Source organism: Pelobates fuscus, chromosome 3, assembly GCF_036172605.1.
Source record: "Pelobates fuscus isolate aPelFus1 chromosome 3, aPelFus1.pri, whole genome shotgun sequence".
Classification (NCBI taxonomy): domain Eukaryota; kingdom Metazoa; phylum Chordata; class Amphibia; order Anura; family Pelobatidae; genus Pelobates; species Pelobates fuscus.
Window position 1 is genome coordinate 12,995,901 of NC_086319.1, and position 25,598 is coordinate 13,021,498.

At 41.2% G+C, this 25,598-nt stretch overlaps 1 protein-coding gene across 2 annotated transcripts in view; it reads right to left on the minus strand.

The window, feature by feature from the left end:
* The window catches only part of EFCAB6 (EF-hand calcium binding domain 6), a 110,909-nt gene that overhangs the window by 79,403 nt on the left and 5,908 nt on the right, over positions 1-25,598 (minus strand). The window contains exons 2-5 of one of the 2 annotated variants that reach the window (XM_063446717.1): positions 23,973-24,125; positions 20,268-20,488; positions 19,637-19,731; positions 16,799-16,859 (exon numbers count right to left, since the gene is read on the minus strand). In XM_063446717.1, the coding sequence (XP_063302787.1) occupies positions 16,799-16,859; positions 19,637-19,731; positions 20,268-20,488; positions 23,973-24,117 (522 nt within the window). In that variant the 5' untranslated portion in view covers positions 24,118-24,125. Of the gene's footprint in view, positions 1-16,798; positions 16,866-19,636; positions 19,732-20,267; positions 20,489-23,972; positions 24,126-25,598 lie in introns of both variants that reach the window. The other variant, XM_063446716.1, reaches the window with a different exon arrangement.

Here is a 25,598-nt window from a genome sequence, read left to right on the forward strand (position 1 = left end):
ATTACATCACCAACCATAACAGTGCAACGTCATTACATCATCAACCATAACAGTGTAACGTCATGACATCACCAACCACAACTGTGTAACGTCATTACATCACCAACCATAACAGTGAAACGTCATTACATCACCAACCATAACAGTGTAACGTCATTACATCATCAACCATAACAGTGCAACGTCATTTCATCACCAACCATAACAGTGCAACGTCATTATATCATCAACCATAACAGTGCAACATCATTACATCACCAACCATAATAGTGCAACGCCATTACATCACCAACCATAACAGTGCAACGTCATTACATCACCAACCATAACGGTGCAACGTCATTACATCACCAACCATAACGGTGCAACGTCATTACATCACCAACCATAACGGTGCAACGTCATTACATCACCAACCATAACAGTGCAACGTCATTATATCATCAACCATAACGGTATAACTGTTGGAATGTGACTCCCAGAGACTGGAGCCCTTCTCAGTCAGTACTTCTGATGACCACATTCATAATAAGATATGCCATGGCCGAGGATACGCACTGAGGAACTTTACAGTGTGGAGGTACTGAATTTCCACTCACCAATCTAGTGTAATAATAATAATAATAATAGTAATAACAATATAATAATAATAGCTGTAATAATATGGTGCTCACTTTAGGAATATAGCAATATTATATTATCGCTATAATGAGGCTCAACATTCTGAAGTAAATCAATGTTTCCTACTTAGTTTTTAGCCGATTACAGTTTACATTATGTAAATCCAGAGGCAATGGGGAGGGTGGTGGGGGCGTGGGGTCACCTTCCAAAGATGCTGCTTGGACGAATACTTCATATAAAGCTACCTGTTTATGGTAATAAATGTGACCACTCAATGCTGACCCCTTATTTACACCTGTGTGGGTTGGACCTGACACGTGTATCACACAAAAGATGACCGAGATCAGCGATGCCATATTTCTTTAATATAAACAAGATACAAACATATCCATCTTTTTTGTTTTATTAAAACTCTACGTTACAGAACTATTTTTTTTCTTCACATTTAAAACCTGGGACATGTTGTCTATATTTGCATTTTGTGGACTTTTTATATTATACACATTTCTGAGTTTCATTTGACCTTTGCTGCATAAATCAGATTACGATCTGTCTTTTATAAAATAAAAACATATCTCTAATTTCAAGCAGATATGATTAAAGTCAATAATTTACAAAAGACTTTTATTACACAGCAGCCACTGTGACAGTAAAGGCATTAACAAACGAACAATAACCCATTGGTTATTTTATTATTCCTCCGACGTACGCACACATGAACTGCTACTTGTGAGATAGTGCACTTTACAGCCCCATCGAGGGGCAAATATGAGCCTATATGGCAATAAATGTAAGAAAACCTCACATTAGCAAAACACACAGATTGGTTTTTATTTAAACTCAGTATTGTTAATGCACTAATAAATTTTAACCTTTCTTTAAAACCAAGGACTGGTGTAAAATCTCTGTCCCATTTAAAGAGAAGTGTTTTTTTCGTGATTAGGGCATCTTCTGCAAAAAGGTGAAAAAACTAAATACACACACAATAAAATGGCAATGCATTTAATGTTGTATTATGGGAAAATAACACCATTGAGGGATTCTGGAGATACCATAACCACAAGAAGTGAGTTTGTGCTAATGCTTAGTGCGCTATTTGCATTGCAGTTTAGCAAGGAATAATAAGCACGGTACGATCAGCTGGTTAGTGGGATATGTACATGTATATTAACTCTTTTGGGGTCAATCTGTTGACTGGGGTGTGTCCATCATGTGGGGTACATATCTGCTGCTTTTGTCAAAAGGAGAAAAAATAGTGGGTAGCATTTTCTTGGAATTTGTTATTTAAAGCACACTTCAAGCACCATAACTATGTATGGTCAGTTTGTCCTATTGTCCTACATTCTATTCATTAGAATTTCAATCACTTGCTGTTGTGTCCTATCCCCATCAAAATGTTATTTAACCTTCATCATGCCTGGTGTATCAAACAGAGACTAAAAGTGGGATAGTCAGACGGGGCACCAAAATTGGTAATGAAAGCTACCGACATGTGAACTCGAGAGAAAAATACTCCACAAGTGGCAGTTCCATTTTAAATAGTAGAATATATGTTGATGGATCTGTTGACAACAGACAGACAGACAGACAGACAGGCAGACAGACATGCAGACAGACAGGCAGACAGACAGACAGGCAGACAGACAGGCAGACAGGCAGACAGACAGACAGGCAGACAGACAGACATGCAGACAGACAGACATGCAGACAGACAGACATGCAGACAGACAGACAGGCAGACAGACAGGCAGACAGACAGGCAGACAGACATGCAGACAGACATGCAGACAGACAGACAGACAGACAGGCAGACAGGCAGACAGGCAGACAGGCAGACAGACAGGCAGACAGGCAGACAGACAGACAGACAGACAGACAGACAGACAGGCAGACAGGCAGACAGGCAGACAGGCAGACAGACAGACAGACCTTGGAAACAAATCCACAGTTTGAGAGATGTATGAAAACACTAAAAGTATCCCAAGATGACAGGATTGTACAGCGGTAACAAGGTTTGTCTAATTACCATTTAATTAGCTGATCCTAATTAACCCAGCTGTAATTTGTCTAGGTATTTCTTAGCCTGGAAAGATGCAGACATACGCAAAGCGTCATTTGTAGGTTATGAATTTGATAAGGCGGAAATACGGGTTTACCATATGAGTGCTAGCATGGGATTTGGTGAAATTGTTATAAGTGAATTATTTTTAAATTGACAATTTTTTTTATTAGACATATAAATAAGACAAATAGAAAACATTATAATATGATAATATATATTTCATTTTCATTGGCCTTTTGTCGTATTTGGCTACATTACCATAAGGCGTGACAGGGGGGGGAAGGGACAGCAAGAAAATATGGAGAAAGCTGAATGTTTGTGGGAGAGAATACGAGAACAGGGACTAGAATAGGAATAAAGGTTAAGGTATGAAAATAGGTATAGAAAATGGTGTAAAATATGTACAGAAGGGCAGTGGGGGAGATAAAATGGTTAAATGGACTGTAAGGAATCATGGAAAGAGAGACACCACTGTACAAAGAGACTAGATGGGAAGAAGTTCACTAATAGGTAAACGATGATGCAATATGAGAGTGTTATTGCTGTGGAACTCTATTATGTAAATTTACAGTGAATATTATACGGAGTCTCACAGCAATGAAATACACACAGGGTCTTTACTAAAGTCCGATTAGTAGCAAATTGAAAACAGAATTGCAAAACTACACTGATCATCCACATTAAAAGCCCTGACAGATGACGTGAAGTCGTGAATAACACGGATCATTGTGTTGTCAAATGTAGGATATATTAGGCAGCAAGTGAACAGTCAATTTTTTAATTGCATGCATTGGAAGCAGGAAAAATGGGCAAGTGAAAAGACCTGAGCAAATTTGACAAGGGACAAATAGTAATCTATAGATGTCTGGGTCCAAGTTTCCACAAAACAGCAAGTCTCTGTATGCACTGGTTAGTGGTTATCTTTGATTTGCTTGTTTTTAAAAAATAAAAGTACTTTTTTATTGAACCTGATCTTCTGCTGCTGAATCCTTGGCTATATATCACCCAATCCAATTGGATTGAGCAAACCTTATTTTTAATGAAGCATATGAGTAGCTTTTTATTACGTTTACTGTGCTTTACACTCTATTTTATGGTAGGCACTATTGTGGCTTTTTATTTCTCGTTTATATATACACATGGAGGAATAACCACATCACCTATATCCTAGAGTGGGGATCATACCATTTCACACATTACTTCTGGAGCAAATACTTAGGCTCCATAATATGTGAGTGTGCACCTCTCTACATACCTATCCCGGCTTATTAGCTCAACATACTACACTATATTCTTGATATTTTTTTTGTCTCATCTTTTTTTGAGGATACCCTTCGAAATCTTGAAGAATCTGTACTACAATATATCCATAGGCGGAGATCATTTCGCCCAGGTGTGAAAGTCAGAGCTGTATTTAAGCTCCCTGAAAGTGTGAGTGTACAATTTTTATTTTTTCCTCACTCTATGAAGAAGTTGTTACCTTACTACACTATCAGTCCTTTTTGCTTTCCCTTTTTTTTTTATTGCATACATTTCCTAAAGGACACTTTTGGCAGCATGAGGGGGACCTACACGATATTAGGCAGGAGGTTTTAATGTTGTGGCTGGTCAGTGTATAGAGCAGTTGAATAATTCTTCAAATAAGCTATGTTTGCCTTATACTTTGCTTTAATTCAGAGTAACTCTGACAGTGATGTGCATTATAGAATATATACATGTACATATATATATATATATATATATACACACACACACAAATCTTAAACATTCTGGATCCACCCTTGCTGTTAGTGTAGAAACTTTGCAGTTCTAGGTATTGTATGTATCATCATTCTGTGCCAATATATATCATATAGCTCCATACCAACAGCACAGACAGATAATCTGCGATCGTAATCTAAAAATAAAATGTGAAATAGCAATTTGTCTCTCGCTGTGTAAAAATGTCATTTCAACCAGCAATGTCTAGCTTTATAGCTTAAACGTTAAATGGAGTAATGCGAAGTCAGAAAAGTGTATTAATAGTTAATGTTCATTCTCACCTAAAAAATGATTTAATAAGAAAAAAAAATTGTTACTGTGGCAATTAGACACTTAAAGTGTTACCTTTAACACTCCACGTGCTCTGCTATAGGTGAAGACAGTGACAGATGTCTCCTGTCTCAGACGACGAGTGTAAAATCACACCCACAGACCATCATTTCACAGGCTCAGGTTTTGCACCAAATTCAGAAAACATGACAGGATCTTTAAATTAAAATAAAAATGGGATTCTTTAAAAAATATATAATAATGGTGGTATATCTAAAAACAGCTTCTCTTCTCTGCAGCCTTTGCAAGCCCTCCCTTTCTAACCCCGCCCAGACCTTTTGTGGCTGTCCAATCACAGACTTCCCAATGCAGCTCAATGAGCAGTCTTTGCAAGGCAGGTGCTCTGGGCAATCGCTGACTCTTGAGTTTATCTCCACTGAGCTAGACAAACCAGGAAGTAACAGGGATGTAACCAGGTTAATTTAAAAAAATGCCAATTTCTATTGAAATCTACACATTCTGTATAAAGAATTAAAAAAAGAGGGCACATTCTCAGGGCCGTCTTTAATATTGATTGGACCCTGGGCAAAGCATTTGCTTGGGCCCCCTGGTACCCTCTCCCCAGGTGTGCAATCCCGTCCTCCACCCCAACGCAGTGGCAGTCCTAATGTAGAGAGGTGCAAGAATTTTTTTGAGCCTCCCTATCGCACGGGTGATTAAAAGGTAGTTCCCCATCTGTCGTGCAACTCCAGCAATGCATTGACAGCTGGGGCTCTACCATTTACCCATGTTTGAAGGTTTGTATTTAGCACTAAGCTGTTTTTATGTGTTTGAATGTAAACAGGTTTTTGTATGGAATGTATGTGGTGTTGGCGTACTTGCATGCATGTATTTATGTGTAGTGTTGGTTTTTGAATGCAGGGGTGTGTTTACATATAATTTTGGTGTGTGTTTGTACGTAGTGTTGGAGTTTGAATGCCGGGGTGCATTTGTATGTAGTGTTTGTATATGTGCATACATCTCCGCATTCACACACATAGATATTTATACACACACACACACACACTGAAAAACATGCAGACACACATGTAGATATACAGACACATATACACACATGCAGATACACAGACACACACACAGATACACCGAAACACACAAAGACAGCATACAGATACACATACAGACACACAGATATACAGACACATATAGACAGACAAACTGACACATACAAACTGACATATGGATACCGACACATACACTGACAGACATGCTGACACACACACAGACACATACTGAGACATACTGACATACATTCACAGACACACACACAGACCTACTGACAGACACACACACAGACAGACATAGTGGCACACACACACACAGACATACTAATACCCAGGCAGACATACTGGCACACTGACACACACACAGGCAGACCTACTGACAGACACACACACACAGACCTACTGACAGGCACACAGACAAACTGACACACATACACATACCTACTGACACACACACAGACCTATTGACAGACACAAACACAGACCTAGTGACAGGCAGAAACACAGACCTAGTGACAGGCAGAAACACAGACCTAGTGACAGGCAGAAACACAGACCTAGTGACAGGCAGAAACACAGACCTAGTGACAGGCAGAAACACAGACCTAGTGACAGGCAGAAACACAGACCTAGTGACAGGCAGAAACACAGACCTAGTGACAGACAGAAACACAGACCTAGTGACAGACAGAAACACAGACCTAGTGACAGACAGAAACACAGACCTAGTGACAGACAGAAACACACACACACACACACCTATTGACAGACACAAACACAGACCTAGTGACAGACACAAACACAGACCTAGTGACAGACACAAACACAGACCTAGTGACAGACAGACTGACACACACACAGACAGACTGACACACACACACTGACACACACAGTCCTACTGACAGACATAAACACACACATACTGATGGGCAAACTGTAAATACACATGGGCAAACTGTAAAGCCCCCCTCCAGTTTCCTACCTTCCCTGGGGTTCAGTCTGCTGCCTTGGGTGGTTGGGAGTTGGGGACTGGCTCTCTTTGCTCAATCCCCCTCCTCGCTGCCTCCTGGCTCAGACTCCCTCCCGCGCGGGTCATCATCTCTGAGGGAGGAAGTGACTCCCGGACGTCACTTCCTCCCAGGCTGCCGTAAAGCAGGAGGCCCGGTCGTGCTGTTAAACGGCCACAGCATCTGACCGGGCCCGTGCTGAAAAGTGCTCACCGGGTGGCCCTAAGTGTATTGGCCACCCGGTGAGCACCCTTAGAGTATGGGCCCCGGTGCAGCCGCAATACAAGCACCGCGGGCCCATGGGTAGGGAGGGAATTTTTCTTATGCAGGCTATGGGCAGCGGGGCCACAGGGCAGCTGCTTTGGGCCCCCCAGGAGTAACTGGGCCCGGGGCAGCTGCCCCGTTTGCCCCGCGTTAAAGACGGCCCTGCACATTCTTCACACATAGAGCACTGTAAAGTGCTGTAGGTGACTGGATTGTCTCTTTAAGTGTATGGCAGGTCCGTTCCACTTTATGTTTGCGTGTGATTGTGACTTTTCTTATATTATTTGAAACTGTGGATAATAAAAGTTATATTTTATTCAAGCAAACCAAAAGCAGAGGGAAGCGCAACTACAGGTAAGTGCAACAAGTACTACCACGTATTTATTGAAGAACTAGTACAGGCAAACGTTTCGGGTATGGGACAAGGTGCATTGATAAAGGTCTATGCTCGAAACGTTTGCCTGTACTTGTTCTTCAATAAATATGTGGTAGAACTTGTTGCACTTACCTGTAGGTGTGCTTCCCTCTGTTTTTACTTGACATATTCACTGTATTAGCCACAGTGAGAGGGATAGCAGCACCATTACTTTGTCATATCCTTTTCTGCTGTTTGTGTTTGGTAACCATGGTAACCCAGGCCTCTACCTATTTACTGTTATCTATTATTTAACTCCTTCCCGACCGCAGATGGAAATTTTCCGTCAACCTTGTCCTTCAGTTAAGGACCGGTGACGGAAAATTTCCGTCATTTACTAAAGTTAACCCCAGATCGCGGCGATCGTGGGGTTAACGCTCACCCGATCTGCCTCAGTATCCGAGGCAGACTGGGAGCATCGAATCGCGCTGCCCCGGCAGCAGTGAGCGCTCTGACAGCCTGTCAGAGCGAGTACATGTGCTGCAGGGACTCACGATCCACCTCCCTGCGCTTCCGGGTTCACTGTGAAGTGCAGGGAGACGGATCAGTGATGATTCTCTTCTCCCTGTGTAAAAAAATAAAATAAAGTTAAATCCCACCCCCCTTTAATAAAATTAACCCCTTCCCTGCCAACTGATCACTGACTACCCTGAGGGTTAATTTTTTTTTTTTTTTTTTTAACCATCAGGGCTTAAATTTATTTTATTAATTAATTTAAATATTTAAAAATGATATATTTAACTAGCTGGGATGGGTGGAAGTTAGTAAAATAAGCTTTAAAAAGGTAAAAAAAAAAGTTTAAAAAAAAAAATGTTTTAGTAACGTTTAAGTAAAAAAAAAAAAAAAAAAAAAAAAAAAAACACCCCCTTTACCCAGTCTAAATAAAAATTAACCCCTTCCCTACCAGTTGATCACTGCCTACAGTGATCAAAATACAGATCACAGTATTATACTGTAATCTAATTTCTTTTAACCCCTGAGGATTAACTTTTATTTCTTTTTTAACCCTCAGGGGTTCAATTTATTTAATTAAATTAATTTAAATATTTTATAATTATATCTTTTGCTAGCTGGAGTGTGGGAGTGGGAATTTACTGTTAGTGCTGCTTACTGCTAGTTAGGGGTTAACGGTAAAAGAAAAGTTTAGAAAAAATGTAAAAGTGTAAAAAGAGTTAAGAAAGTGTAAAACATTTAATAAGTAAAAAAAAAGTTTAAAAACGGGTTTTATAAAGTAAAAAAATACATAAAAAAATGCTCATTACCACTACACTTGGTACAAGCTAGCGGAAAAATGATCCCACGCTAAGGTTCAAAATATGCCTTTTGAATTGCCCTGGGATGTCTTCTTTAAGAAATGGTATGCCTTTATGGTGTAATTGGATTATATAGCCTTGTAAAATACTCTAAAATGGGACATGGACACAGCGTAAAAATTCAAAGTTTGAAAAAAAACTGGAATGGCTGTGTTTCAAATGTGCCCCTTCAATGTCCACATATACCTGGCAAAGGTACATACCGGGGTATTGCTGTACTCAGACGACATAGCTGAGCAACATATGAAGTATTATACAGACGTAGCTTACATACGATTTGCAAAATATACAGTGCAAACTCACTTTGTGTGTCAAAAAGGCACGCTTATTACCACTACGCTTGGTAGAAGCTAGCGGAAAAATTATCCCACGCTAAGCTTCAAAATATGCCTTTTGAAATACCCTGGGATGTGTTCTTTAAGAAATGGTATGCCTTTATGGTGTAGTTGTAATATGTAGCCTGCTCAAGTGCTCCAAAGTGGGACATGGACGCATCAAAACCCTCCATGAAAATTCACACTTAAAAACCTTAACTTGTCACGTCTATTTTACAGCACTGTAACTTCACAAAATAGTGTCTAGGTCATACATTGGGCATATTGTTTTACTCAGAAGACTTAGCTGAGCATAATTTGGGGGGTTTGAACTTAGTGGCACATATGAAATGTACCAGCAAAAATGTAATCCGTATGTAAAAAAATGCCCAAAATTATTTTTTACCATATAAATTGGAATATATCGGTGAAAAAATGGGGGCATGTTAAGGCACAATATGCACCATATAAGATACCCTGGAGTGTCTACTTTTACAAATGGTAGGCCTTGTGGGTTTTTTTAAACAGTCAAACTGCTATAATACCCCAAATTGAAGCATAGGCCCATTAAATCTGCCTCTCAAAAATTCTACTGCAAAATGTTGAAACGGACAGGTCTCCTATATGGCACTGTAGCTTCACGAAATAGTGCCAAAGACATACAATGGGGGTATCGTTGTACTCAGCAGAGGTAACTGAACACAAAATAAATATACAGGAATAGCACACACCAACTTTACAAAATACACATGAGAAGTTCTTTGTTATAAGTTTGTGTGCCAAAAACCCCCAAAATACTAAATTTTACTCCAATATTTAGCAGAGGTTGGCGGTGAAATGGCTACGTACAGGGCCGTCTTTAATATCACTAGGACCCTGGGCAAAACATTTTCTTGGGCCCCACGGGCAAGGCATTTTCTTGGGCCCCATGGGCACCCCCACTCCCTGGCATGCAATTGCACTTTTCACATACATACGTACACAGACATACACATGGACAGACATACTGACACACACACATATATACTGAGAGGCATGCTGACATCACAGACACAAACACACAACCTGACAGACATCCTAACACACAAACACAAAGACATACACTGACAGACATACTGAGATACAACCTACTGACACACATACACTGTCAGACATACTGAGACACACAGACAGACACACATACATACTGACAGACAGAAACACAGACATACTGACAGATTCACACTTTTAAATCTACTCCCTGTTTCCTACAAACGCCCACCGGGTGGCCCTTACTGCATGGGCAACCCAGTGGGCCTCCTTAATGTGCGTCCCCAAGATCCTGTGGATACTTAAAAGATCACTATAGTGTCAGGAAAACAAAGCGGTTTTCCTGACACTATAGTGCCCTGAGGGTGCCCCCACCCTCAGGATCTCCCTCCCGTGGCGATGAAGGGGTTAAACCCCCTTCAGCCACTTACCTTAATCCAGCGCTGGGCTCCCTCGGCACTGGTGACCTCTCCTTCCGTCCAACGTCAGCTTTCCGGTCCAACGTCACTGGAGCTGAATGCGCACGCATTCAAAGCGTCCATAGGAAAGCATTTCTCAATGCTTTCCTATGGACGCTCTGTGCGATGGAGGCAAAATTTGCCTCCAGCGTCGCAGATGCGCCTCTAGTGGTTGCCTCTAGTGGAGGCAGGCTTAACCCCAAATGTAAACATAGCAGATTCTCTGAAACTACTATGTTTGCTTCTGAAGGGTTAAAACCTGAGGGACCTGGCACCCAGAACACTTCATTGAGCTGAAGTGCTCTGGGTGACTATAGTGTCCCTTTAATATCAAGGAAGCTGCAATCCAAACTGGTTTTGGGATGCTTATGGTTGTGTGAGAGTCCCTTACAGCATGTGGCCCTTTAAGTGCAACATATAGCTCTGCATTTAATACTGGAAATGCTTAGAGAGACATTTTGTAAACCTGAGTTAACACCTTGAGTGCCAGAGGCATGCCCAACGTATTGCAAAACATGCATAGGGCTAATGTTTAGTTGCCACCAGATTTCCCCTTTGAATTGCAGACTCCCATGCCAAGCCTAGGGGTGGGCAATGTGTTGTTTTGCGGTTTAATCTGCACTTTTTATTATCTGAACTGAAATCACTGCTGCTGTTTTGCAAAATTTTTTTAACCTGTTCAGTGCTGGAAGCCACTGCAACTAAGTCTACCCATTACATACCCTAAAAGTTCCTGCCAGGCAATGTTTCACCAGGCGTTCTCTTAACCACTAAGTGACAAAGAAACATGTTAACTATTTGTGCACTGCTTGTTATTGTGCAGGGAGCACACTGACACTTGAAGGGTTAAAGCCACTATCAGTAAATACTTTGCTTGTATGGAGAAAAGGATATCTACTTTCAAAATCAAAAAATTAAATAAAAATGTATGTAGAACCTTAAAGGAAGAACAAACACATTGTGATCTATATCCTAAGCAGTGAATTAAAAACAGAGAATGATTTCAGACTGAACATTTGCAAATTAGCTTTTCAGTGAAATTCACTGTTTAGTGAAAATACCCCAAAGTGATTTGTGATGCTTATAGGTTGCAAACACTGCAATAAAATGGCAATATTATTAAAAATAAATAAAGGACTTGCTCTAAGCAATATATATATATATATATATATATATATATATATATGAATGATCATGAGATGCTTGCCAGAACTAGTAGAGAATTTTGCTTCAGTAATAAAATAGCATTTATATTTGTTTTAACTCTTAACTTGAGTGTCAGAGAGTGTGAAATGCTTTTCTCAGACACCTGGTACATACAGGGTTAATAGTGACTTGTTTATAAACTGAATATAGGAGGATTATATTAGGAATATTGGTCTTACTGCATGGTACAATAAATACATTTACATGGTCCAAATGTTCTTCCCCCAGCACTACACAATCCTTCTCTTTTCACCCTTTACATAAAATCTTTTTAAATGAAATCCTGATTAAATATGGTGTACATCACTGGGTTCAAAGAGCTGTTACAGTATCCAAACCAGAAGAAAAATTATCAGGGGTGAACAGCTCGTACATATAGCAGAGAGGGTGTATATAAAAAAGAAAGGGAACCAGCAGATGACAAACACCTGAATGACTACAGACAAGAAAAATGTGAACCTCTTCTCACACTTTTAAGTTTACTCCCCGTTTCCTACCTTGAAGGATTGCTTCCCTGGTGGCCAGAGTGGTGGCTGAGGCTGTTGGGGGTTGCAGACTGGCAGTCTGGACCAGCCCTCCTCCTCTCTGCTTCCCTGGTGTGGTCACTCCCGCGCGGCTCTCTCTGGGAGGAAGTGACTCACGCAGTCACTTCCTCTCATGCTGCCGAAAGGAAAAGGGGCCCGGTCGTGCTGTTAAAGGGCCACAGAGTGCGACCGGGCCCCTGCTTACAAACGCCCACCAGGTGGCCCTTACTGCATGGGCCACCCGGTGGGCCCCTGTGTGCGTTCCCAAGATCAGCATGCACTGGGGGCCCATGGGTGGAGGGCTGGAGGGAGAAAGTTGTTAAGGGCAGTGGGGCCCACGTGGCAGCTGCCTTGGGCCCCCACAGGTAAAAGGGCCCGGGGCAGCTGCCCCGTTTGCCCCGCGTTAAAGACGGCCCTGGCTACGTAGAAAGTGTCAAAACAACCTTAGGACAATAGCCTGTGATGTCTACTTTATATAAATATATAACTTTTGTGTGGCAATTTAGTTTTATTTTATGGCTATTAAGCTTAAAAGAAAAACATACCAAATTCTAAAATCGCTTTATTTTACTCCTTGTGACCTGTAACTACCAAAAAAAAACTTAAAATCCCAGACACATTATATATTCTGTAAATCAGAACAACTAAATTAATTTATTTTTAATTACTTTCTTTAACCTGCACTAATTAGGCACGCATTATTATTGCAAAAACTGTGTAAAAAAAACCCCACAAGTTCTCTTTTTTTTGTTGCATTTTTCTGTATTTTTTTTAATAATAAATAAGCATTTATATATATATATATATTACATAAAATTAAAGCCCTTTCTGTCCTTTAAAACACAGTATATGGGGGCGTGGCCTGATGCCAGAAGCGAGCAGACGTACTTTCTTTGAGCTCCGGCAATCTGAAGCTAAAACCGCAATTACAACGCACATTTCACGGAACAATTACCCTGATTCCGACCACAGCAAACATGGGACGGAAAACTAAAAAGCAGAAACCCGACAAACCTCGGATGGGGATGGATATCGGTGATATGCTGCGCCAAGTACACGAGGCGGCAAGGCCCAAGATGGCCGACTATCTGGACGAAATCTCAGAATCCTCGGATGAGGACCTGATGTATGGGGTACCCGCAGCCACACCACACCGGGAACCCGTCCCACGACCCTCACAGAGCCCAGACTCCCAACCGGTCACGATGGGGGCACTGAAAGACCTACTCACAGGCCTCCAAAAGACTCTCCAGGCCGACGTGGCCTCCCTCCGCACGGATATCACAGGCCTAGTAGGACGGCTGGGCGCGCTGGAGACCACCTCGGATGCTCAGACGCAGAAAATTGCGACTCTGGAAAGCATGGTGAGAGATCTCCAGAACCAGCAAGCTAACACCGAGAAAAGGTTTGCCGCCCTGGAGGACCGAAGACGGCGTAAAAACCTTAAAGTACGGGGAATACCAGAGGAAACCCCGGAGGCTGAACTACCTCATGTGGTGAGGCGACTGCTGGCAGCGCTGTTGACTCCCAAGCACGCCAGGACCGTCACCCTGGATGGTGTGTTCCGCATACCGAAGCCGAGGAAGGCCCCAGCGGAGGCCTCAAGGGAAAGACAAAGCGGCAGTGATGGCGGCCCTTCAGGGCACCAACCAATACTCCTTTGAGAACATGGGACTTACATTTTATGCTGATATATCTGGGAGCACGATGGAGTGGAGGAGAACGCTCCAGCCCTTAACCGCCCTCCTCAGGAACCGCAACATCCGATACACCTGGCGGACACCCCAAACCCTCCTGGTCACGCATGATGAAACTACCTACTCCATACGAGAACTGTCTGAGGCGGATCCCCTGCTGGGGGCACTCGGCCTCACACGAGATGGTCTGCGCCCTCCTGAACCGGAGAAGGCCCCAGCAGTAACGCGCAGATGGGACCCCACCAAAATCACCCCATTTGTCCCACAGGGTGCGACAGCTAGTGCCGGCGCGGCATCAGTCACTTAAGACTTTCCCTTGATCCGAAGTATAACAGGACTCTTACCAGCCAAACCCAGCAAATCCTTGCACAGTTTGTTTGATCCACTCCTTACCCATGTTTAATTTGTTATTGTTTAATTTGTTATTGTAAACCGATACCTGTCTCTGAGGCAATGATAGTCACTACAAAGCTTATAACATACTTACCTAACCTAAGGCGGCCTACATTCACCCAGGCGCATAGACTACAAGGCCAACGCTAACCCCCCGCCTCTCATTACAACACACAGCCACATCTTATAAGCTCGACATGACCTGATCCAGAGGGGCGTAAAACTTAATCTTAGTAGTCGTACCTTTTACCAATTAAGCGTTTTCAATCTATAAATAGCAGTCTGCCACACCTGACATTAGCCAGAGGAAATATCAACATCCTGACGAGCAACCCAGATAGATGAACCCACAGTTACCACTATAACCACCGACGAGCATCATTTGAGATAGCATTATCTATCAGGGGCAACACAGGGCATAGTCTCACAATAAATACCCACAACCTAACACATTAATTCATATGACACAACCTTATTGAGGAACACAAATGTTGACAACATTCTGCTGCTCTGTTTTGGTATTATTTCTTTCTGTTTTCCTTTTTTTTTTATTTTCAATTTCCTTTCGTCTGTGTGTTTAAATTGCACGGGCAACTCAGAGGCGTAATGAAGTCAGGCTGATGACAACCTGTAAGTTCACTATTAGTCTATAGCTCAGATCTACCTGCCTCTTTTATTATGCCTATAACAGTGCGAGTTCTACATGCCAATGTTGAGTTTATCTTTGTTTCTATGTAATTGTACGCTGTTGTGGCACGTGTCTTTACAATGTACCTAACTGCACAACAAAAATAAAGAATTAAAAAAAAAAAAAAAAAAGACAGTATATAATTTTTGTCGGTGCAATATTTTGTAGATGCAAATTGCAGTTGAACGCAAACAGCAAGAAAATGCAAAAATTGCTTGTCTCATTAAGCGTAAGACAAGCTTCTGAAGCTGTGTCCTTAAGGAATTAAAAAAATTATTTACATAGTGAGAATTTAAAGTATTTAAAATAAGGCCACAGTAGACATACTGAAGCATAGCTGACTTTAAGAAAATGTCCAGTTTGGTTATTTTGACCTTAAAGGGGCACTATAGTCACCAAAACAACTTTAGTTTTATGAAGCAGTGTTGTTGTATAAATCATGCCCCTGCAGTCTCTCTGTTCAATTCTCTGCCATTTAAGAGTTAAACCACTTTATTTATAAAGCCATAGCCACACCTCCCTGCATGTGACTAGCACAGCCTTCCTTAACACTTCCTGTAAAGAGAGATCTTATGTTAACACTTCCTTTATTGCACAGTCTGTTTAATTTATAATTTCTTATCTCTTGCTCTGTTAATAGCTTATAAAGCTCAATTTACCAAAAAATGTTTAAAGTTTTGCACAGATGGTACCTAGTTCCAACAAGGATGACCAAAATATCTCCGTCTAATTCCCCCCTGTGTTGGAGATTTTATATGTTGCATATCTGGTGGGGTTGTTCAAGGATATGTCCTTTATGGGAATCAACTTACTTTTTTTGTCATGTTTAAAAATCAATGTTAAAAAATGTCCAGAAGCAGGTCTGCTCCATATTAATTGGGGCAAACATTCAAGGGATCAATTAATTCTGACTATTCACTCCTTTATAGCGGGGAAAATATTAATTGCAAAAAATTGGAAACAATTAACAACGCCAGATATGAAACAGTTTATAGTTCAACTGTTATTTCAGCTTGAAATGGAGAGAGGAGTTGCATACTCAAATAATAATTGTAAATACATATATCATCTGGATAATTGGCTAGAAAAGATTAAAGATATAGCTTAATAAACATGTATTCTCCTTGAATTACTAGATAAAACAAGTTTCTCTCAAACTTTTTTTTTTTTTCCCTTTCTCTATATACAAAGATACCAACTAATAATTGATAAATGTTTGTTATGTATGTTAAGTAAGTTTAGGTGTTAAATAAATGCTTTTTTATATTAATGTCAACTAAAGTAATTTCATGTATATATGAATGTAAAATCATTTCAATAAAAAAAAGAAATTAAATATAAAGCTCAATTTACAGAGCAGGAGATAAAAACTTTTAAAGTAAGTTACAATTGCTTGAAAAAAAAAAAAAAAAAATTTCATGCAGGCTGTGTGGGTCACAGCCAGGGGAGGTGTGGATAGGGCTGCATGAACAGAAACATGATTTAACTCCTAAATGGCAGACAATTGAGCAGTGGAACTTAAGGGTCATGATCTACACAGTTAAAGTTGTTTTGGTGATTATAGTGTCCTTTTAAATTTGAAATTCACGTTCAATTCTCACTTCGGTTAAGAAACCTGACTTTTTACATTCAACAAAGCACGGTAGTGTGAAATTACAATGAGATGATCTCAGCTTTGACATCATGCACGGATATAAAAGATGATAACATACCGCAGTTTTCAGCTGTGTCTCCAATTCACTCAGGGTCATTGCCTGGGTCACTTGTGAAGCGCTGTACCTGAAATAAACCAAAAACATATATTTGTTCCAATTAATGGCATACCCCCCAGCCTGGGACCGGTGGGGAATAGCTGAAGGAATTGTACATTTTAGGGAAAAGTAACTGCATTCCCAGATTGTCAAATCTCTGCAATTTTTGCATAAAATGTCTGATTCCCCCCCTCAATCGTCCACAGTAATAATCACCGACAAATGGGACTTCCTGCAATCATTTTATAAAATATGGGTGATATCTCTGAAATATCTAATGCCAGATTAACTGTGTCCAGGGGGGTATGATTGACTCCATATTTATTTGAACATTGCACCAGATACGAGTAATATATGGTACACCAGAAACAGGTCTTGGGTTATCTACATGTCGTTTTTCTGTGATTGCAGCCATACGTGAGGAGGGTACATGGTAAGTATATTGAATCAGCAATGACATATAAACAGAGAGTACATGACAAACTAAGAGCCGGCACAACCTACAACGTTTCAGCCCTGGTGAAATCCCTTAGTCACGGCATACCGGTAGATTTACTGGGCTGTGCCAGCAGGCAGGTAGGTGACACCTAACTTCTTTCTAATGTCTCCATTAAATAACGCTAAGAGAGACATGACAGCTGATAATGGGGAGAGAGTGCAGTATATGACACTTTGTTCTTAATTAGAAACCAAACATAACCGGTAAGTGCTCAATGGTCATGTTTAAATAAAGGAGTAAAACGTTTCATTAAACAGGTATTACTTCTCTCTTGGCTTTATTAACAGAAGGCTTTTGTTGTGCAAAGCATAAAACGGTCTCTACATAAAAGGTTACTTTAAACAGACAGAAATGTCTCAGTTGCTAAGCTCCCAATCCTCATCCACAGGAGTATATTGTTTGCCTTTCACAGCGTGTGTGCTAATATACACTGTAACCCTGACATAATACACACAAATAAACATTGCAGACAATTTGTGTTTACTTGGCATTGAATTGACACTAGAAGTGTTAAACATCAGTTATTCATTCAACCAGTAATACTTACATACTGTTTCCATAAGCACCCCCTACCATGCCAAACATCGTGCCACCTTAAAGGGCAACTGTCATCAAATATTCACTTTTCATTTGTTAAACGTTTATTACATTTAAAGGAACTTCATTATATATTTTTAAAATGATATATGTTGATTTTTTTATCTCGCTCTGCAGCCATGTTGGGTCAGATTCTGCTCTTATCTGACCAACGTAAAGAGTATAAGATACAGTCCAGAAAGAACACAAGGATAACGAGAAACAGGCCAAGGTCAAGAATTGGATAGAGTAGAATAATTAAGTATACTGAGCCAAGGTCAAGAATTGGACAGAGTAGAATAATTGAGTATACCGAGCCAAGGTCAAGAATTGGACAGAGCAGAGTAATTAAATATACTGAGCCAAGGTCAAGAATTGGACAGAGCAGAGTAATTAAGTATACTGAGCCAAGGTCAAGAATTGGACAGAGCAGAGTAATTAAGTATACTGAGCCAAGGTCAAGAATTGGACAGAGTAGAATAATTGAGTATACTGAGCCGGGGTTAAGGATTGGACAGAGTAGAATAATTGAGTATACTGAGCTAGGGGTCAAGGATTAGACAGAGTAGATTAACTGAGTATACTGAGCCGGGGTGAAAGATTCCAGAGGAAAGAATAGATGATATTACAGGGCCAAGTCAAAGCCAAAAAACACAATACACACTAGAACGCAAACTCAGGCAACTAAGACCACGAGAGGGCAAGGATGTGAGGTCAGAGACGACCTAATATAGCCTCAGGTAAACACTGAGTGGCTTGGCTGGGGAACAGTTATGTACTATGTGTGTCATAATGGGGGATAGGTGTTATATTACTAATCACTAATATTTAAGCTTCACTATAAATTTATTAGAATGGCAGCGTTCCGCATCAGTACTGGCGTTATAGAAATGTTCAACGTCAGTGTGCATGCCTCTGAGTGTGCATGTAATGAGGAGCGGCACGCAAGCTTTCCGTGTCGGCAGAATGCTGGGAACCAGTGCGCATGCTTGTGGTGTCAGCTGAAAGCTGGGAACAAATGTACTAGCAATCAGTGTTGGCCGAATGCAGCGGCGATGCCAGCTGAATGCATGACAGATTGGAATACTCAGGGTGACTATATAATACAACCTACCTGATATAGTGCATTTTTTGCATCTGCACGCTATATAATGAGTTTCCTTGCTTTTTTATCCTGAATAATTCAGTGTGTTCTCTTCTGGACCTAATGCACGTGGCTGGGGTCACATGATGCCCCTCATTCTTTTCGATTATAAGCTTGTTTTGGGAGGACTCTCCTTACCTACTGTTCCTGTATGTCAAACATGTTCTGTCAGATTAATTGTTTGTCTTGGTTCATGTATTGTACAGCACTACAGAATATGTTAGTGTACTATAAATAATTGGAATTGTGACGGGTTGATGCTAGCAGACATTTTGGTGTCATCCCTATAAGTTAAAAACCCCTGGTGTAATTAATGCAAATAAAGATTTAAGCAAATAAAATGCCTGATTTATATGCAGGTTCTAAATAGTAACATCAATTACATCACACCAGGCGTGGCATCGACAAGTACTTGTAAAAGTTTATTTTATGCTTTCTGGGGATCCCTCCAAATTTTGCTCTGGGATAAAAAGGTGAAATTCAAATGTATTGCAAACCTTTAGCATCAAAAAATGTGTAAAATTGGGACGTCGCACGTTTTTCAACGCTGCATTGAAATGAACATCACATTAATTCCTACCTCCTCTTCACGTTCTTTCCGTGGCTGGTGCCAACACGGTGGAATTTTTCTAGGAATGCAAGATATGGAATCGCTCCATTGTCGTACATCGGAATCTATTTCAAGATGTGTACATCAAAGAAAGGATATTTTGCTGTCAAATCTGAATGAACAAAATGGAGTCTGCCTGACAACAATTTATGGCAACAAATGACACGTAAGTTTAATATATAAAAGTGAAATCCCTTACAGTGAATACATTGAAAGTGAAAGTTAAATCTAAAAAATAATGACTGTAATCTTTGACAGAAGTTATGGACTCACCAAGAATATAGAAACCATTCCAGTGTTAGATGCCACTAAAACTGCTTCAAAAAACACATTATTGAAACCAAATTATCTCCCAGTGCAAAGCACTGTGTGATATAAAGGGGATGCCGAGGTTAGTCTGAATGCAGTGATCGCCCAACATTCCAACTGAACTTGTGGGTCTAAATCCACAGGATCAGCCTACTGAAATATCAAATAAAGTTATTTAAATTGACTGATTGCTGCTGATAACACATGCTCCAGTGAAAATTCTAAAATAATGACACAATTTAGAGATACAATTAATTTACCCCCTTACAATGCAAACACTGATGAAGCTTACCCTTGCTAGTAGACCATCAAATTGGGGTGGAGTTAGGGGTAAAATTAAATGTTGAAGAACCCTGTAGAACTCTCCTTTGGTCACAGTGAAATTCTGATCAGCATCCAATGCAGTAAAAGCATTTCTCAAATCTTCCCCAAGCTCATTAACTCTTTGGTATATTATCTGTTCAATGTCAGCTGAGGACAGATGGGGATTTGGGACAGAGATCACCGTGGAACCTGGAAGAGAACGTGATAAACAATGAATGAGCACTTAACAAGAATAACAAGGACTTTTTTTGTGAATTGAGTCCACAAAGTGTTTGATAAGTCCCTCCGGGTCCCTCAGCAGTCACTATCTGTAAGGTAATGTTACAAATGGTCTTATTCATAGCTCTTTCATTCATTCTTACAGGGAGCAAGGCACGTGAAGCTATCTAAAACCCAACAATGGATCATGAAGATCAGTGTCACCAGACACCGACTGGGGCAGGGAAAAAATACATTCAAAAAGGGCTCCTTTGATTTTTGTTTAGGTCCCAATTAAGGCCAATCCCGAATGATGATATCTACATTTCAGCAAGACATATTGCTATAAACAGGAGACACTACAAGTCCCTTGCCTTCAGTGAAGTAACAAAAGAGGGCACTTGCTCTCCACAGCTATCCGGCAAGCCATTCCATTGCTCCTACGAATGCTGCTATTGGTGGCTAGGCCATTCCATGATGCACACAACTCATTAAGAGGCTTTAACAGTACTTATGGTTAATGGTCAGTGCGATAAAAGAGCAGCTGTGGACAGGGCCGCCATCAGGGGGTGACAACCGTGACAGTTGTCATGGGCCCGGCGGCCCTGGGGGGCCCGGACTGCTCGGGCCCCACTTTCTTTCTCTGCACACATAGATAGCGAATATCGCTATCTATGTGTGCAGCCGCGGGCCCCCGGCTCCCTGTTACCGCAGAGGGGGCCCAGGCAGCACACAGCTTCTCTTCTCCTCTTTGCTAATAACTCTCGCGAGACCCGGTTGCCATGGCAACGCTCCGCGGGTCTCGCGAGAGTTATTGGAGGAGAGAAGAGGAGAAGCTGTGTGCTGCCTGGGCCCCCTCTGCGGTAACAGGACGCCGGGGGGCCCCACCATGCCACCGGACCACCGGGGATGGAATCTCCCCCCTCCCTAGACACAGGTAAGCAGGGAGGGGGGAGAAACAATTTAATTAATTAATAATTTTTTTTTTTTTTTAAATAATGTTAAAATGCCCCCCCTCCCCCTCCTCATTGGACATTTACACACACACACTACATACACTGACACAACACACACACACACACACTACATACACACACACACACTACATACACTGACACAACACACACACACACACACACACTACATACACTGACACAACACACACACACACACACACACACACACACACACTACATACACTGACACAACACACACACACACACCATACACTGACACAACACACACACACACACACTACATACACTGACACAACACACACACTACATACACTGACACAACACACACACACACACACACACTGACACACACACACACACACACACACACTACATACACTGACACAACACACACTACATACACTGACACAACACACACACACACTACATACACTGACACAACACACACTACATACACTGACAGAACAAACACACACACACACTACATACACTGACACAACACACACACACACTACATACACTAACACACACACACTACATACACTAACACACACACACACACTAACACACACACACACTACATACACTAACACACACACACACACTACATACACTGACACAACACACACACTACATACACTAACACAACACACACACACTGCATACACTAACACAACACACACACACTGCATAGACTAACACAGCACACACTGCATACACTGACACAACACACTGCATACACTAATACAACACACACCGCATACACAAACACACACACTGCATACACTAATACAACACACACTGCATACACTAATACAATACACACACTGCATTCACTAATACAACATGCACTCTGCATACACTACACACTAACACACTCACTGCATCCCCTATACTGACACACACTCTGCATTCGCTACAAATTACCACACTCTGCATTCACTACACTAACACACACTCTGCATCCACTACACACTAACACACTCTGCATTCACTACACTAACACACACTCTGCATCCGCTACACACTAACACACTCTCTGCATTCACTACACATTAACACTCTGCATTCACTACACTAACACACTCTCTGCATTCACTACACTAACACACTCTCTGCATTCACTACACTAACACACTCTCTGCATTCACTACAAATTCACACACACACTACATTCATTACACTGACACACTCTGCATTCACTACACCCTAACACACACTCTGCATTTATTACACACTAACACACACTCTGCATTCACTAAACTATGCACACACTCTGGATTCACTATACTGACACACACTCTGCATTCACTACACTAACAAACACTCTGCATAAACTGTACACACAGCATCCACTACACAAACATCCTGTATTCACAGTACACACACTACATCCACCACAAATTGAAACATTCTGCATTCACTATACACAGACAGTGTCTAATACACACACTTCATCCACTACAGACACTGCATCCACTAAACACATTTCATCTAGTACATACAAACACTACATCCACTACACAAACACACACTACATCACTGTACACACACTACATCCACTACTCAAACACTCTGCATTCACTACACTAACACACACTCTGCATCCGCTACACACTAAAACACCCTCTGCATTCACTACACATTAACACACACTCTGCATTCACTACACATTTACAAACACTCTGCATTCACTGCACTAACACACACACTACATTCATTACACTGACAAACTCTGCATTCACTACACACTAACACACTCTGCATTCATTACACATTAACACACACTATGCATTCATTACACACTAACACACACTCTGCATTCACTAAACTATGCACACACTCTGGATTCACTATACTGACACACACTCTGCATTAACTGTACACACAGCATCCACGACACAAACATCCTGTATTCACAGTACACACACTACATCCACCACAAATTGAAACACTCTGCATTCACTATACACAGACACTGCGTCTAATACACACACTACATCAACTACAGACACTGCATCCACTAAACACATTTCATCTAGTACATACAAACACTACATCCACTACACAAACACACACTACATCACTGTACACACACTACATCCACTACTCAAACACACTCTGCGTTCACTATACACACTGCATCCGCTACACTAACACACTCTGCATTCACTGCACAAACAGTATCTAATGCACACAAACACTACATCCATTACACACATTCTAATTCACTTCCACTATACACACCACATTCAGTCCCGCATCATTGTCAGCGGACTAGGTAGGGCGTGGGCGGGCCCGGGAGGGAGGGGGAGGGGTGGGGAGCCCAGACCTTGTGCTTTGCCCTGGCTGTGGATGTAACCCCATACTTAGACCTTACACCCTGTCTGGACAAATCTATGTGGATGTTCATTTTCTTTTGTTGAATCAAAGGCCATGGAGAATCATTCATTAAAGAGAGAAGAGTGTCCACATCCCATAATACAAAATAAACATACCTAGGGAAGACTTCAAGGAGGATGCGCTACTAGTCCGTGATAGATATTTGTTTGGAAATGAGTGTGGACGGCCAGAAATGCTGATTCCCCGTGTTTGGGGGCGCAATCCAGTAAAGTTTCCAGAATTCATTATCTGGGAATTCATTATATGCCCTGGACAAAGAATGAAAGAAAAATACAAATGTACTTAAATTTAAAACAACAGCTGAAAAGTACGGAAATACAGCAACAGATTGTCAGTCCTTATCTGGCTCTCTGACTCTGTGACATTAATGGCTACACAGGCAGAGAACATTCATTTATGTACAGGCCTCCGTTTTAGAATAAACTGCTGAACCTGAGGTGAGAGCTGGCGTAACTAGCAGTATGTTAACATTACAATAACAAAGAACTGTTTATAAACACCTGATAATGGTAGCAATATGCATTTTTCAGTTACAATGTTTGCCGTGTGTTAGCAATGTGTCTGTCCCTCTCGGTATAAGAATTGCTGTTTAAAGTCACAGTAAGCTTGTGTTTATGTCCTGGTAGCTTTGAGCACATACCAAGTTGCTCATATTTAAGTCAGTCACAGTTACTGCTGTTTGAAAAGAAACGGTTTCATTGTCTTTATAGCTAAGGCCAGCAGACTGGCATATAGATTGGATTACATTGGACTCACCTCCTAATGTCTAACACTTGGTTACCAAATACAGCATTAAAGGAACACTATCGCTATCGAGCCCTAGCCCTAGTCACCATTTAGTCATCCGCGGCGAATAAATGGTTAATTAACCATTTATTTGCTAACCTTAATCCAGCGCCGGGCTCCCTCGGCGCTGGTGACCTCTCCTTTTCAATTGACGTCAGCTTCCGAGTGGAGCCAAATGCGCGGCCAGAGGTGCGCGAGCATTCAATCCCGCCCATAGGAAAGCATTACTCAGGTAGATAGCCAATAGAGGCTGGATTAACCCTGTAGTGTAAACAGAGTAATTTCTCTGAAACTGTTATGTTTTTAGCTGCAGGGTTAAAACCTGGGTTCCTGGCACCCAGACCACTTAATTGAGCTGAAGTGGTCTGGGTGCCCATAGTGGTCCTTTAATGGAAATGAACCATGTGCTAGTAAAGAGGTGAAATATATAACAAATATACAGAGTAGGGCATATTTGTACATGGTGAGAGTCAGCACATATTGATGCAAAATATCATTTAATGGACAACTGTAATCTCCAAACTATTTTTAACCCCTTATAGACCAGGGCGTTTGTGACTTTTGCCAAGCGTTCATTCTACCACAATTTCCCCCTTTCCTACTCATTATCCAACCCATAATCCTTCTCCTAATGCTGCCTCTAAAATCATACCCTAATCCCACCTCTGAGGGATTTCCCAGCTCACACAGTGCACAGGGCTTTGTCTATGTAGTGTGATTGCAGGGTGGAAGCGAGAGCTAACTCTCATGCTGCAGCTCATCACACAGAGATTGGCGCTGGACAACTGGCAAAATGGCAGAGGGGCAGGAGTAGGGGGCAAACACAGAGTCCTCACTAGGGTCTTTTGACATTTTTAAAATTACTGCGGCTGAGCGGCAAAGTCAGAAATAGCAAGGCTGAGCGATATATAAAGGAATTTTTAAAAAGGATTTAA